Source organism: Bidens hawaiensis, unplaced genomic scaffold, assembly GCF_021521415.1.
Source record: "Bidens hawaiensis isolate Kalapana, Puna unplaced genomic scaffold, B.hawaiensis_p1.1 tig00047012_1, whole genome shotgun sequence".
Taxonomy (NCBI): Eukaryota; Viridiplantae; Streptophyta; class Magnoliopsida; order Asterales; family Asteraceae; genus Bidens; species Bidens hawaiensis.
The window spans coordinates 78,545-91,793 of record NW_027498411.1 but is presented as its reverse complement, the minus strand read 5'-3'; the positions used below and the strand labels follow the sequence as shown (position 1 = coordinate 91,793).

The following is a 13,249-nucleotide window of genomic DNA, read 5'->3' as shown; positions in this document are numbered from 1 at the left end:
TTTATAAAACTTTAAGTATCAAAGTTTAACATATATATATATATATATATATATATATATATATATATATATTCAAAAGACGAGATTATAAAATACCCGTTTAAGTTGTTAACAAAACATTTCTTGTTTATAATTACAAACCACCATTATAATATGTTAAGTTTATACAAAATAAATATGAGCCATCGGATATTAGTAGCACTTCGTCACTCCAAGCGCTATCATTGTTCACCTGCAAAATGTAATTAAAATACGTCAGCAACGAATGCTGGTGAACACGCTGACGCAAAAATATTCACTTTTACTTTATTACCCCTCGAGACTATGCCTGCCACGGCCCATCGTGGCTTAGGAATAACAAAGTTAAATAACACAATTATAAATTTGAGCCTCTACACTAGGTCACCTCAGCAAACACCGCAGCGTTCGACTTAGTTAAGTATCCGTAAGTATACACATGGTCGTGCTTTCTATAGGAAAGCGTCCTACGACCAAGCGTGGTGCGATGTGCCCACCGCGTACTAACACATATGTAAGGATCCAGACACACATATACTACAGCCTGAGGGCTAGGCTTATACTCTTATTTATAACGGTTTTAGGAACATGTAGTTCCTTGTAAACAAGTTTCATATAACATGTTTGACTCATTTGAAAACAAGTTTATAAAAGTTTTGGGGCGTATTCACCTTTTCGCTTTGGGATCGGCTTCACTCACCGTCCGAGGGTCTTTCCCTTTTTATCTCGCACCTATAGTACGAGTATAAACATTTGTTAGTCGGATATACAATCCGGCTTAAGACCTTTAGTCTTATTTTACAACTCTACCTCGATGAACCTTTAGTTCATAAATCTCTTTTACTTGAAAATCTTTAGTTTAAAAGTAATTATAAACCTTTAGTTTATATATAAAACTCGACGTTTCTTCTTCTCTAAGAAACGTACTCTTTTTCTTTTATTATTTAAGAATACTCATTATTACTTAAATAATATTTTCATAACAAAGAATATACATATATACTTACACACATATATACATATTTACAAATCAATCTTTTATTCTTTTCTTTGTTATGTTTATTTTTCCTTTATAGAGGTATCGAGTATAAACTTGACTTAAGGCTTAAGCCTTTAATATAATATTATATTATATTGTTTGTCGTTACGCCTAACCTTGTTGGCGTTTTGAAAACCCTTAAGAACTCGAGCAGCACTCCAACGCTGCTTCTCTTTCTTGATCAACCTTGTACACCTTCCTTGGCACGCCAACGATCACCAATCTTCGACAATTGACGACACGCCTTTCTAGAACAACACCTTCTTGGTTGTATGAGGGTGGAGGGTGGCACGCATTTCGAGGAAACGTAGGCACGAAAATCGAGGAAATCGAGGCACGCTTATCGAGGTATTATAGCACAAACTTCGAGGTATGATAATATGGCTAGAGAGATGTTAGAGAGAGAGAGAGGAGTACTGAATTTGGGTATGGAAATATGAAATCCCGGACCTGCTATTTATAGACATTTTCTGGCGTCCCATCGCGGTACGCAATGGGCTCCTGGGCACCCGTCGCATAGCGCGACGTAGCTCTGGTGAGTCACACAGTAGGTCTGCCACGTGTCGCCACGTGGCAGACGGTGTGCCATGTGGCGGACGTCGTGCCACGTGTCGGGACACGTGGCAGACGGTGTGCCACGTGTGGACACGTGGCGAAGCTAATGCTAGACGTGTCAGGCCACGTCATCGCGGTACGCGATGATGTAGGATCAATCAGCGATCGCGTATCACTGTTGACTCTTCCAGAAGCTTTGACCAAGCCCCTTCGCGATACGGGATGGGCTTGTCTTTTGTCTCGTCGCGTATCGCGATAGGACAAGAAATCAGAATTTTCATTTTTTAACCTTGGAGTTTAGAATTTGACAGAATTGATCCCTAATCTTTGGAAAGTTATCATTTTGAACTTGAAATTTCCATAATGTTACAATATCTTACAAAATTATCAATGTTTTATAAAAGTGGAGGAAATCTGACCCATAATTATAATTGTGCTACCGTCATAAATAACTTACCCCTGTTTTTTATATATTTTATGTGAAAATAGATTAATTGCATTTCATCATCTATCTAATCCAATGTTGAATTAGGGTAATATTTTAAAAGGCATTTTTGACATAAAATTCAAATTCTTAGTAATTCTTTTAACAAGAGTTTGGTTTTAACGTACCTCTTTTGTCACAACCTTAAAAAGTATCGCAATCCATGTATGACAATTGACAAGTATTAAAACTGTAAACTACAAGAAAGATATCGTATTCTCTGATACAATATTTTTTATATTAAAATAATAGTTTAACAATTAAAAAACTTGAAATAAATAAGATAAAATATGCACCAAACAAATAATGCTTGTTATTGACAGCACATGGCTGTATGCATATATATCCAACCCCTTTCATATTCTAACAGAACTTGCTTTCATCTCTTCAATGGCTAAGGTTCATCCTCAAACTCCATCATCACCACCACCACCATCATCATCTCCATATGTAAGTTCAAAGCAAGAGTTCTTCACAATATGGATGAAGTCTCTAGTGTACAACAGCCATGGATGCACCGTATACAATTCAAATGGAGAAATCGTTTACCGGGTTGATAATTACGACACTAAATGCAGCTCACAAGTTTATCTGATGGATATTCGAGGCAACGTTCTTTTCGCGATACACCGAAAGGTACCAATCATCCATTCATTCTACAATTCACCATATTTTTTAGTTTAAAAATTTAAAACATGACCATCTAACTCAATGTTTAATTTAATCTTAATGCAGAAATTAAGAGTTTTTGGATGTTGGGATGGATACAAGTGGGATTTTTCTAAGAAACAACGATGGTTTCGTATGACGAGAAAACGTCGAATGACTCATGTGGATTTAGGAGTTGGTGAAGGAGATGGTTACAAGATTGTTAAAACTGGAAAACTAGGGTTCAAGATTGTGAATGTTGATCAAGATGGTGGCTTGGTTGCTGAGATTAAACAAAAGCAAACAGCTTCAGGTGTTGATCTTGGAAATGATGTTTTCACATTGACAGTGGAGCCTGATGTCGATCAATCATTGATCATGGCTATCATTATGGTTCATGGGTTGATCCATCGTCAACTATAAACATATATTTTCTTTTTACAAAATCAAGGTTCAAGATTCTGAATCTTGATCAAGATCATACTTGATTTGATTGCGGGTTCCGTTGTATGAAATTATGTTCCAAAGAATTGAAGATGGGACTCACAAAATGAAGATCGGATGCGAGCTAGAGGAGAAGATTGAAACGAAATCTTTGTTGTTAATTAGTTGTAAATCATACAAATTTTGTTTGGTATTTGGTAATTAGTCATGTTTTAGGTGGATTTAAAATATTTAATTTTTTTTTCAACAAATTCAATACAATTTGTTGCTACCAATAAGAAATTGATCATGTGTTATCTTACACACATATGTATGTAATAATTATAATATTTGCTATATGTATCCTGACATGATAAAACAATTGCGTAAAAATATTGTTTGTCTCGAGGAAGATTATAAGTTGGATCTAGTCAAACCTATTATAAATTATTATGAAATTTCATATGTTTTAAGGGCTTGGTTATAACAATATTGACAAGTAACCTTGTTATATACTTGTAATATATCTAAAATTGTTAATAAACTGTTACAAATCAGTTTATCAACTTTATAAGATTTCAAGGTTATCCAAACAATCCCTAATATTAAATAAAACTAAATTTATGGTTATGTAAAAAAACCTAGTAAATGATAAACAAAAAAGAATGACAACAAATCTGGGCAAATGATAGTAAGATTGTAAACTGGAATACTTTTCTATGATTTTTGACTTTGGTTTAAGTTTGGATGAAAGCTTGTTGCCATATTTATGCTGCGTTTAACCATCTTCTAGCTCAAAAGACAATTTACTTATCAGATACTTAGGTTTCCAATATCTCAAATTACGAAGTTCCAATGATCGATGCCTTGATTATAGTAATTTAGATATTGAGTTTAATAAAAATCTTTAATTTAATTATAAGTAATATGTAAGTGTGTGTGTTTTGGGAGGTGTTAGTTGAAAGGTAAGATAGACGTTAAGATTCTTTGACAGGGTGGAAAAAGTTTTTTTTTTTTGAATGTTTAAGCTTGCCTCCTACTATTTACAATAAACCGCCATTGCCAGGGATCGAACCCTGGACCTCTCACCCAAAGACCTAAGTGGAGATGGCAGGGTGGAAGAAGTGATATTAGGGATCGAACCCTGGATCAAACCCTTTACCATCCCACCAAAGTGGAGATGGTAGGGTGGAAGAAGTGATATTAGGTCATATGTTATACACGTAATTCTTTATTAAACAAAGTTGTAATATTAAAATAATAAAAGAAATACAAGCAATTTTTATATAAAATGTCACTTTCAATATACTAAAATAATAAAAGAAATACTACGTAGTTTAGATATTATTAAAAAAAAGTCATATTTTCCAGGCAATAGGAATAACAGACCATCAAAACAAAATACACTAAATTAACATTATCAACTTTATATAGAAATAGCAATTATAAATTACAAATTTGAAAGTATAATCTCATCATCAAGTACTTTTATAACTAGTGTAAATTGACTCACGTCTACATGCATCATCGTAATCTCCACATCATCCCACCAGAAATTCTTTTGTATGTATACCCTTTAATTATTTTAATTTTGATGAAATATATATACTCCTATTTATTATTATAACTTCAAATAATTATAATAATCAGCTTTGTGATACATCTAAACAAACCATGATCCTTAGTTGTAAAAAAGAGGATGATCTGGATGTAGAAGAAGGTTTAGACAACCGGTGCCAATTAATTAATGTACCATGCCCAAAACCAAAAATTACTAATATGTATACATGATGCTTACATGTTGTTAAGAGCAAATTATGGCATGGACTTAAAATGCAGTTATCACACGCAATAACCAGTTTTACACCTGTCACCTTATATACATAAAAGATCTTTCATGCTTTATTAGATTATAGATCTAAAATATGCATCGACTATTTTATTGACCTGAAAATCGAAGTCATACAAAAGATGTTTAAGACATTTAGTAATGAAAGAAGCTTGACGATTTTTCTATTTAGTGCTTGTAAACTTTGCATAAACAAATCGACTAGACATCGGAAAAATCAATTATACTTCTCTAGCTTGTGTAAGACATATGACCTACATACGATCGTCATATCGATATCTGTCTTTAACATTATATATTGCAGAAGACATCTTAAATAATCACCTTTACTTACAAAAACTTTATATTTTAAATTTAGTGAAGGGTATCTGAAGAGGTATGCACCCGCCTTAACATCGAGCGGGGCGGGTCAACCCACAAGATATAGACAAGAGGCTTGGAATCAGGATGTCATGAAGACACAAAGCCAAAACCTATGCGCGTGGCGCATATCACATATGCTCACGCATATCACATATGCTCACGCATATCACATATGCTCACGCATATCACATATGTTCACGCATCACATATGCTCACGCGTATCACATATGCTCACGCATCATATATGCTCACGCATATCACATCTGCGCGTGGCGCATCTGCGTGTGGCGCGTATCACATATGCTCACGCATCATATATGCTCACGCATATCACATCTACGCGTGGCGCATCTGCGTGTGGCGCGTATCACATATGCTCACGCATCATATGCTCACGCATATCACATCTGCGCGTGGCGCATCTGCGCGTGACGCATATCACATATGCTCACGCATATTACATATGCTTGCGCATATCACATCTGCGCATGAAACATCTGCGCGTGAGAATAAAGAGAAGACCTCGCGCATCCCCAGGATAGGCGCATATCACACATGCACATAATCAACCACGTCCTTATCCAAATCAGGATAAGGACAACCATGATTGTGCTCATCAGACAACCTTCCAGAAGGTATCCTTTAAAGAATAAAGAATATGCTGATGTTGACAGCTGCCAATGAAGGGTGGACAACTAAGCAAAACCCATGTGCTACCACGTGATTGCACATGGGTCAGGTGAAATACCTTGGTCAGAGAATAATCAATGAAAAAGCACCAGGTGTCCTAAGGACACGTGGCGCGAAGCAATAGGAGGAGGCCAAAAAGGCCCTAATTGGGTCTGAGCCCAATCATTGGAAACCCTAACACTATAAATACCACACCACCTCCACAAGGGGAGGTAAGCAAGAAAATATACTCTAAGTCCTTACTCACTTTCAGATTATTATTATCTTCTCCTACAATATCTTATTCTCACACCGGAGGGTTACCCCAAAGAGGACCCCTCTGTCCCTTTCTGAGGGGTAAGTTCACGGTGCTGCTCGTTTTGTAGGTGGAAGAATTCATACTCCGGAAAACCATCGGTGATATAGCACACTCATACCCGAGGAAAGTTGATCGTCTACCAGTAAGTCGATCCACGTCTCTTCATTGGCGCCATCCGTGGGACAACGGCAACAAAACCACTATCTCATCAGTTCTCTCTGAAAATCTTCACCATGGTTTCCGGTGTTCGAAACAGCGATCAAGTTCTGGAGGATAATGAGCTTGAGGATGTTAATGAGGGACAACAGTTTCTGAGGGCGCCGCGTGATACTGCGCGCACCACCAGTAACCATCCCTTCATCACAACACCTCATAGCCAGACTGAAACTCCTCCAGACGATCTCACGTTCCAAAATCTGACTGGTGCAAAACAAAAAGGACCAATGGGTCCGGAAGTTGAAACCAATGACCCTAAAGAATGGCTCATAAACGAACAACGGCGTTTAATGGACAAATACAATGAGCTGGTCAAACACAAAAAGTTAGCCGACTTAACACAAAGGCTCGCATTTTATAAACAAACCATTCAGGGAACAACAAAAAGGGCGCGCGCGCCGGAAGATGGTCACTCTGTTCACACCGAACACGCTGATATTAGTGATGAGGCAGAGGTGCACAGCATGAGGAAGACGCGAGATACTCATGCAAGAGGTTCACAGCTTCGCGCGCACATGAACATAGCGCCTGGAGCCAAAGTTGATATGGATCTATACACACCGTACAACCCACAAGCGAGAGGGCAAGTGGACGTATCCACACCATATAGGCCAGCCAACTTGGTGAAGCATTCAAAATTCACTGAGCGCATTGCGAAGGCTCCCATTCAACACAAAACCAAGATGCCAAGTGGTCTAGGCAAGTACGATGGTACAACAGATCCAGATGATTTCTTACAAGGTTTTTACAACACTGGAAACCTAGAAAGCTGGACGATGCCAACATGGTGTCACATGTTTGCTCACTGCCTCACGGGCGCAGCGCGTGTCTGGTTCGAAAGCTTGCCGACAGGACAAATCGATGGGTTCGAAGAGCTATTGGAAAAGTTCCAGGCTCACTTTGTACAGCAGCGCAGACACACGCGCGACCCCGATGACATCATGCACTGCGTGCGCTAGAATGATGAAACCATTGAAGACTACATAACTCGTTTCAATCAGGAATCTCTTGCAATTGGAGGTATCACTGAACAACTCTTGCGCGTGGCCTTTATACAAGGTGCGCGCAGTGATCAACTCCGCAGAGCTCTCGTGAGCAGAGATGGCATGCCAACCACTTGGGCTAAGCTTATGGAAGCATCGCGAGTCTTCGCGCGAATTGAAAAACAAATTGCCCAAGATAGAGCAAGAGATAGAGGGCATCAAACAGAAGCACCACGCAACAATGAAAGGAGGGGCAAACAAAACTCCGTATGGTTCGGGTTGCAACAAACCAGTTATTCTCCCGCAGAAAAGCAAGCGCAACCAAGTTCACCCCAGCCCCAAAAAGACATTCGTAATCGCGGAGAAGGTGACAAGAGGGAAGGCGGCAGAGAGCCAAACAGACCTCTACCAATAATATGGACTCCCCTCACCAAAACGCCTTCACAAGTGTTAAGCACAGAGAATGTCCAGTTTAAAAGCCCCAAGCCACTACTCCATCAGGGACCACCAAACAGTGGCAAGTATTGTGAGTTTCACAAGTCCACGGGGCACAACACCGATGCATGCCACCATTTGAAGGATACGATTGAAAGAGATATGAAATCAGGCAAGTTGGCTCACCTGGTGAAAAACCCAAGACCAGAGAATGAACAACCAGATGGAGCCTCAGCCAGTAAAAAATTCAAAAGAATCTGTGTAGCTGAAGGAGGAAGGCAAGGGCACGGATCGAGGAAGAGAAGCGCGCAAGTCCAAGGGGATTGGCGCGAGCAACAAGTAATCTTCCCAAGAATCAGAGGAGGCCCGTCCATCAGCAGTCCTCTAGTCATCACTGCACACATCGCTCATTACGAGGTGTCAAAAGTCCTGGTGGACACCGGCAGTGAATCAGACATCATGTATGAGCAATGTTTCAGGAAGTTGGATCCAGCAGACCAAGCAAGGCTCGAAATTGTGAATGCACCAATCTCGGGTGTCTCAAATGAAATTATTCACCCCCTAGGTCAGATACAATTCGAACTAACTATGGGGGATGAGAAACACAAGCGAGCTGAAATTGTCAACTTCTTGGTCTTGCCCACCACTTCATGCCATAATATGATCTTGGGTAGAGGAACGATTGCCCAATTCAACGCCATACCGTCACCAGCGCACGGCGCGTTGGGGTTCCCAACACCAACAGGAGTAACATTTGTATACCGAGATCATTTGGGCGCAGTAACAAGTATACCGCGAGAAGGGAGAATGAAGCTTCCAATGGCAAACAACGCGCCAGAGGAATGGATTCTCAACCCAAAATTCCCAGAACAAACAATCACAATTGGAGCTACGATATCAGATGACACAAGGGTGAGAATGAAAAGATTGCTCACAACGTATATATCGGTCTTCGCGTGGCAACATTCTGATATGACTGGGGTTCCGCGAGACCTGGCGCAGCATTCTCTCAACACATTCAAGTCTGTAGAGCCAATTGCTCAAAAGAAAAGAGTCATGGGGGATGAGAAGGCAAGGGCCATGAATGAGCAAGTAGAAGATCTACTGCGCGCAAATATCATCCGCCCAATACGATACCAAACATGGGTAGCCAATCCTGTGATGGTAAAGAAGAGCAATGGGTCATGGAGAATGTGCATTGATTTCAAGGACCTCAACAAAGCGTGTCCAAAAGATTGTTACCCCCTCCCAAACATTAACGCGAAGGTGGACTCTGTGGCGCCATTCAAGCTCAAATGTTTCCTGGATGCCTATAAGGGCTATCACCAAATTCAAATGGCACCACAAGATGAGGACAAGACTGCCTTCAGAACTGACAAGGGTGTTTTCTGTTACACAAAAATGCCCTTTGGTTTGAAGAATGCAGGAGCCACTTACCAAAGACTCATGGATGCGGTTTTCAACGAGCAAATTGGAAGAAACTTAGAAGTCTACGTGGATGATTTGGTGATTAAAAGCAGGGAGGAAAAACAAATGCTCAAAGACATCAAAGAAACCCTTTGGCGCCTAAAGGAAGTAAACATGAAGCTCAACCCGAGCAAATGCACATTCGGCGTAGAAGAAGGGAAGTTTCTCGGTGTAATGGTCACCAAGGATGGTTTCAAGGTGAACCCAGAAAAGGTGGAGGCTATCCTTGACATGCCCTCACCATCCACCATGAAGGAAGTTCAAAAGTTGAATGGTAGATTGGTATCAATTAACAGGTTCCTAGCGAACCATGCAAGCAAATCTACCCCATTCGTTAACACATTGAGAAATTGCTTAAAGAAAAGCCAATTCAAGTGGACACCTGAGGCCGAGCAAGCTTTCAGTGAGATAAAAGAATGTCTGATAAATCTGCCTGCGCTCACAGCTCCACTACCTGGCGAAACTCTAACGTTGTACCTGTCAGCAGGAGAGCGCGCCATTGGCGCAGTGTTGTTGGTGGATTGCAAGGGAATCCAAACACCAATCTATTATGTAAGTCGGGTGCTGACAGATCCTGAGACGCGCTACACCATCATAGAAAAGTTAGTTTTATCACTAACACATGCGTCGCGCAAGCTTCATAGATATTTCAATGGTCATCCCATTGAAGTCCTGACTGATTACAACATCCAGCAAGTCTTGCGACGTCCCGCGCTTTCAGGAAGGCTGAAAAAATGGGCGCTGGAATTAGGGGAGCACACGATCACCTACAAACCTCGTCCAGCAATCAAGGGACAAGTCTTAGCTGATTTCATTGCAGAAATCCCTGAAGGAAAAGTCGAAGAGGCTCAGCGCGAAGTAGACCCTCCGCAAGCCAATAATGAAGAAAATGTTTGGAGATTATTCACTGATGGAGCTTCAAACAACGAAGGGTCCGGCGCAGGCTTCAAACTGGTGGATCCAGAAAGTCATGAGTATACTTACGCAATCAGGTTGGATTTCAAGAGCACCAACAATGAAGCTGAGTATGAAGCCCTGCTGGCTGGTCTGCGCATCGCGCACAAGTTCGGAGTTAAAAAGCTAGAGGCTCATGTCGATTCATACTTGGTAGCAGCACAGGTCAATGGCCTTTATGATGCCAAGGAGAACACTATGCCTCTGTATTTAGAGCAGGCGAAGAAACTCACCGAGCAATTTGACTTCTTCAGAATCATACACATTCCGCGCAGTGAAAATAAGTCTGCCGACGCGCTGAGCAAGATGGCATCAACCAGCTTCGATCACTTTGGCAAAGATGTCAGGGTGGAAGTAATGAGCAACCCGTCGGTGGCAGCGAAGTCTGTCCTTGTAATACATACAACACCTTCATCATGGATAACTCCATTAATGGAATTCTTGAAGGAGGGAAAGGTACCGGACGATATCGCACAGGCGAGGAAGATAAGACACAAGTTGCAGAACTACGAACTGCTTGATGGTACGTTGTATCGACGCTCTTATCTTGGACCGCTCATGAAATGCCTGGATGCCGAGGAAGCAAGCTATGTGATCAGAGAGATACACGAAGGAATCTGTGGAATACATGCTGGCCCGCGCATGGTGGTTGCCAAGGCAATGAACGCAGGTTACTATTGTCCAGGCATGTACTTGGACGCGTTAAAAGAGATCCAAAAATGCAAAGCGTGTCATAGCTATGCGCCAAACACCATGCGGCCAAAGAACAACTTGATTCCGGTGACCTCCGCATGGCCTTTCAACAAATGGGCAATCGATATTGTGGGTCCCTTACCACAAGCGCAAGGGCGAGTAAAGTTTTTGGTAGTGGCAGTAGACTATTTCACAAAATGGGTTGAAGCCAAGCCACTAGCAAAAATCACAGCCGAGACAATGAAGCAATTTATTTGGAGCCACATCATATGCCGTTTTGGCCTGCCAATGGAAATTGTGAGCGACAATGGCAAACAATTCACTGACAGGAAGATATCCAGTTGGCTCAAGGAATTGCGCATCAACCAAGTCTTCACTTCAGTATACCACCCTCAAGGGAATGGCCAAGTGGAGCGCGCGAACCAAAGCTTGCTGAATGGGCTGAAGAAAAGGTTAGAGGGAGAATCCCATGCATGGGTCGAGGAGTTACCTAATGTCCTGTGGGCGCACAGGACATTAAGCAAAACCAGCAATGGCAAGTCCCCATTCAGCCTAACCTATGGAACGGAGGCCATGATTCCAGCAGAGATTGGATGCCCATCCTATAGGGCGCTCATGATGAGTAAAAAAGACAACGAGCAAGAAAGGAGGTTGGATCTCAACTTACTTGAAGGGCGCAGAGAGGCGGCTATCATCAGTGAAGCCAAATACAAGAAAAAACTAGAAAAATATTACAATCAGCGCGTGAAAGAATGTCACTTCAAGAAGAATGATTTTGTCCTTCGGAACAATGAAGCTAGTCGCGCAATACCCCCGGGAAAGATGTCTCCCAACTGGGAGGGACCTTATCAAGTCTCGGAAGAATTGGGAAAAGAAGCATACGCTTTAAAAGATTTGAATGGAAAGAAGATCCCGTGCACATGGAACGCAGCGCAGCTTATAAAATATTTCATGTAAAAATTGTCAAGTTTGTAATCAAGGCTTTTTAAGCCATTATGAATAATGATGCGCGCTATTTTCTCTTAATGTGTGTTCTATTACCTTTTGCATACATGTTTCAAACTTCCCTTTATTAATTTTGAGCAATATGACAACATTATATTGACATCAAACTAAAAATAAAACGGAGTAAAACATACATGCGCGAGCTTCAAGCTCAAACGCGTTAACGAGTTTTAACTCTAAAACGTCAGGGCCTTAGCCCAATAATATGAGCCTTGGCTCAGGGCCTTAGCCCAATAATATGAGCCTTAGCTCAAATTACTCACAACATCCATCCTACATGCTGCGCAGCTAAACCATAAAAATACCTAAGCACAGCTAAGGCAAAGCACATGCCAAAACATAGTTGTTAAGGTCTCAGGCTGAGGTCGCGCATGGGATTGTAATGGATATCAGAGTAACACATACTGACACGTAAAGGCTAAAAAACTCATTCATAATTCCCTATAATAAATGCGCGATAACGTCGCGCAAAAGAGGAATAATGAAATGCCAAGGCACGTGTCAGCATATTCAGAATATTGCAAAATAACTTGAAATATGACAAGGATTAAGTAAAATAATTTCCTTACAACCTTGTTCAAGTTTCAATGTGCAAGCATATCTTATATTCAACAAGCAAACACATGCAATATAAAGATATGAATTGGGAATGCGCAAGATGCGAATAAGGGGAAAACAAAATTTCATTCCAAAACATAGAAGTTTACAAATTTACAAAATGATGAGATAAAAACTACAAAAAAAAAAAAAAAACATGAAGGGCTTTTCAAGTCTCTATATCAACATCAGCCTCTTCATCGTCCTCATCATTACCCCCTCCCTCAACATCTGGCGCAGCCCGCTCCTCGTCATCTCCAAATTTACCATAATCAAGCTGTTCGTCTTGAATGGAGTCGTCTTCTATCACGATAGTGTCAGGAGTAGGTCCTTTGGCCACGCCAGAGCCGCTAGCAGAGGCAGCATTGCCCGCGCCATCATCGCTGCTACCAGTCCCTTCACATTCGTCAAGTAATTTCTTTAGCGCGCCAAGATCGGGCTGGTCAGCAAGCGCGGCTATCTGCAAGTCACAAGGAAAAATATGAGTACAAAAGATTAGGAAAATAAGTCAAGATAAACTCATTAAGGTTAA

The 13,249-nt window shown here is 40.9% G+C and overlaps 1 protein-coding gene across 1 annotated transcript; it reads left to right on the top strand.

Moving 5' to 3' along the window:
* The first annotated feature begins 2,316 nt into the window (after positions 1 to 2,316).
* LOC143596803 (protein LURP-one-related 4-like) lies at positions 2,317 to 3,497 on the top strand. The gene is made up of 2 exons (XM_077075485.1): positions 2,317 to 2,732; positions 2,832 to 3,497. Exons 1-2 carry the CDS (start codon positions 2,403 to 2,405, stop codon positions 3,165 to 3,167), a joined length of 666 nt encoding a protein of 221 aa, XP_076931600.1. The 5' UTR covers positions 2,317 to 2,402; the 3' UTR covers positions 3,168 to 3,497.
* Positions 3,498 to 13,249: the final 9,752 nt, after the last annotated feature.

What these genes read in the sequence shown, in the direction of transcription:
- LOC143596803 (XM_077075485.1), top strand. Translation starts at nt 2,403, where the DNA reads ATGCTTGTTATTGACAGCACATGGCTGTATGCATATATATCCAACCCC. An exon ending in TTTTCGCGATACACCGAAAG is followed by an intron (nt 2,733 to 2,831) that starts GTACCAATCATC and finishes ATCTTAATGCAG; the next exon opens with AAATTAAGAGTTTTTGGATG.